Genomic DNA, 2,074 nt, shown 5'->3' with positions numbered 1-2,074 from the left:
TCTATCCAGTGGCTTGTGTATAATAACTGTACATCCTCTCATTTTTATGAAGTTTCATGGGGGGGGGGGGGAATAACAGAACACAATTTAATGAATTCTGATCAATAAAATCTTGTTTGAATAATGCTTGCTGTATTTAGCCAAGTTTATTAAATTAACTAAAAGCTAATTTTTGGTGCAGCAAAGTTTACTTTTGAGTAAACTTCACAGGTTCTTGCAAGAGAAGGCAAAAAACACAATTACTTTTTGTGTTCTGGCCAGTATGTTCTATTGTAAGATGATTTTACTTTGTGATAATTTTGTCCTGATTAAAAATAGAAGGTCCACATCAAATGACCTTTGACTTTGGGGTCAAATTTGTATCCCTCCCCATAATGGCCCCCCACACTTTGGACACCTCAGGTCTAACAGCTGCTTGTTCTGTTTTCTGTAGAATAACGATGGAGAAAGACACTGTGAACTTCTCACCAGGCGACAGTCCGTCTCAAGGAGACAGGCTTAGACAAGCACCTCAGCGGGGTTTCTACTTGGGTCCAGCCCCTCTTTATATTAAGCCCCCAAGATTCTCTTTACCCAGTTACCCCACCATCGATCCCTACAGCGCTCTCACCACGCCGGCGTTCTTCCCCGTGCCCGGCCTCGGTTACGTTCCCAAAGAAGGATTCCCAAAAAAGAAGAGGCTTCATCTCAAAGCGGGCGCCCAGGGGGAAGAGTCGCCTGATGGACAACAGGAGGAGGCAGAACAGAGCAGGAGCAAGAAGAAGCTGGACATCTCTCATGTCCCCTTCTCGCTTCCACCTCGCTCCATTTCCTCCATGCCCTCTCGACCAATACCTGGGATGATTGAGCTGAATAGGCTGCAGCTTCACAGCAGATCAGCAGGTTTGAGTCTCCCTGTGCAGGTGAAGCAGGAGCCTCCCAGTCCATCCTCTCTTTGGCCTTCCTCACCTCTCCATCTCCTCCACCCGCCTTACTTCCCTCCTCTTTCTCACGGCCCTTTCCCGTACCCCTTCTTCATGCCTGGGCCCGTCATGCACATCCCACCCGGTCCCTTCTACCCCAGAGAGGACCCCCGCTCCAGCAAGGCCCCACGTGACGAAGCTCCCCGCGGTGAGACCACCAACGCCGAGAAGGCGGGTCTCAACGTCCATGTAGATGACAGCTACTATGTGGACGTCGGCGGCGACCAGAAGAGATGGAAGTGCCGGATGTGTGAGAAATCCTACACGTCCAAGTACAACTTGGTCACGCACATCTTGGGCCACAACGGGATCAAGCCGCACGGCTGTCACCTCTGTGGGAAGCTGTTCAAGCAGCTCAGCCACCTGCACACACACCTCCTCACACACCAGGGCATGAGGCCTCACAAGTGCCAGGTGTGCCACAAAGCTTTCACCCAGACGAGCCACCTGAAGAGACACATGATGCAGCACAGCGACGTGAAGCCATACAGGTAGACATCTGGAAAATGGCTTAGTTCACCTCAAATAAGACAAAACTAACTTACAAGTAACTTTTCAGCAAGATATTGGAGTTTGTTTTAAGTAACTTAATATTGATGAAAAAGTACTAGTGTTAAACTCCTGCCCTATATCTTGCTGAAAAGTTACTTGTAAGTTAGTTTTGTCTTATTTCAAGGTATTTAAACTAGAAACTAAACCAAAATTATTTGGTAATATTTTGTGCCTTTGTAGTGCAGGTAAAATTCAGCTCTTTATTGCCACTCTGCTGTCACTTTAACGTCCATTTTCTAACTCCTGCAGCTGCAGTGTGTGTGGCAGAGGCTTCGCTTATCCCAGCGAGCTTCGCGCCCACGAGCTGAAGCACGAAAAAGGGCAGGAGAATGTGTGTGTGGAGTGTGGTCTGGACTTCCCCACCCTGGCCCAGCTCAAGAGACACCTCACAGTTCATCGAGGTCCCACCTTGTACAGGTGAGTACAAAATCCTTCCAAAAGATATTTATGATGTTGCCTGGTTTAAAAAAAAAAAAAAAAAAAAAAAAAAGCCCCTCGGGGAGGGGGCCACAAAACCCTTGGGTTTGGGGAAAACCTTAAATTTTTGGTTTTTACCAATA

The 2,074-nt window shown here is 47.6% G+C and overlaps 1 protein-coding gene across 1 annotated transcript; it reads left to right on the top strand.

The window, feature by feature from the left end:
* Positions 1–414: 414 nt before the first annotated feature.
* LOC106944186 (zinc finger protein 366-like) lies at positions 415–1,971 on the top strand. Its single transcript, XM_015027405.1, has 2 exons — positions 415–1,453; positions 1,764–1,971. Exons 1-2 carry the CDS (start codon positions 441–443, stop codon positions 1,933–1,935), a joined length of 1,185 nt encoding a protein of 394 aa, XP_014882891.1. The 5' UTR covers positions 415–440; the 3' UTR covers positions 1,936–1,971.
* The last annotated feature ends 103 nt before the right edge of the window (positions 1,972–2,074 follow it).

The sequence above is a fragment of the Poecilia latipinna genome, unplaced genomic scaffold (genome assembly GCF_001443285.1).
Source record: "Poecilia latipinna isolate Pla-1442-1.1 unplaced genomic scaffold, P_latipinna-1.0 Scaffold7280, whole genome shotgun sequence".
Taxonomy (NCBI): Eukaryota; Metazoa; Chordata; class Actinopteri; order Cyprinodontiformes; family Poeciliidae; genus Poecilia; species Poecilia latipinna.
The sequence above is the reverse complement of the archived record's forward strand: the minus strand, read 5'-3'. Positions and strand labels throughout refer to the sequence as shown.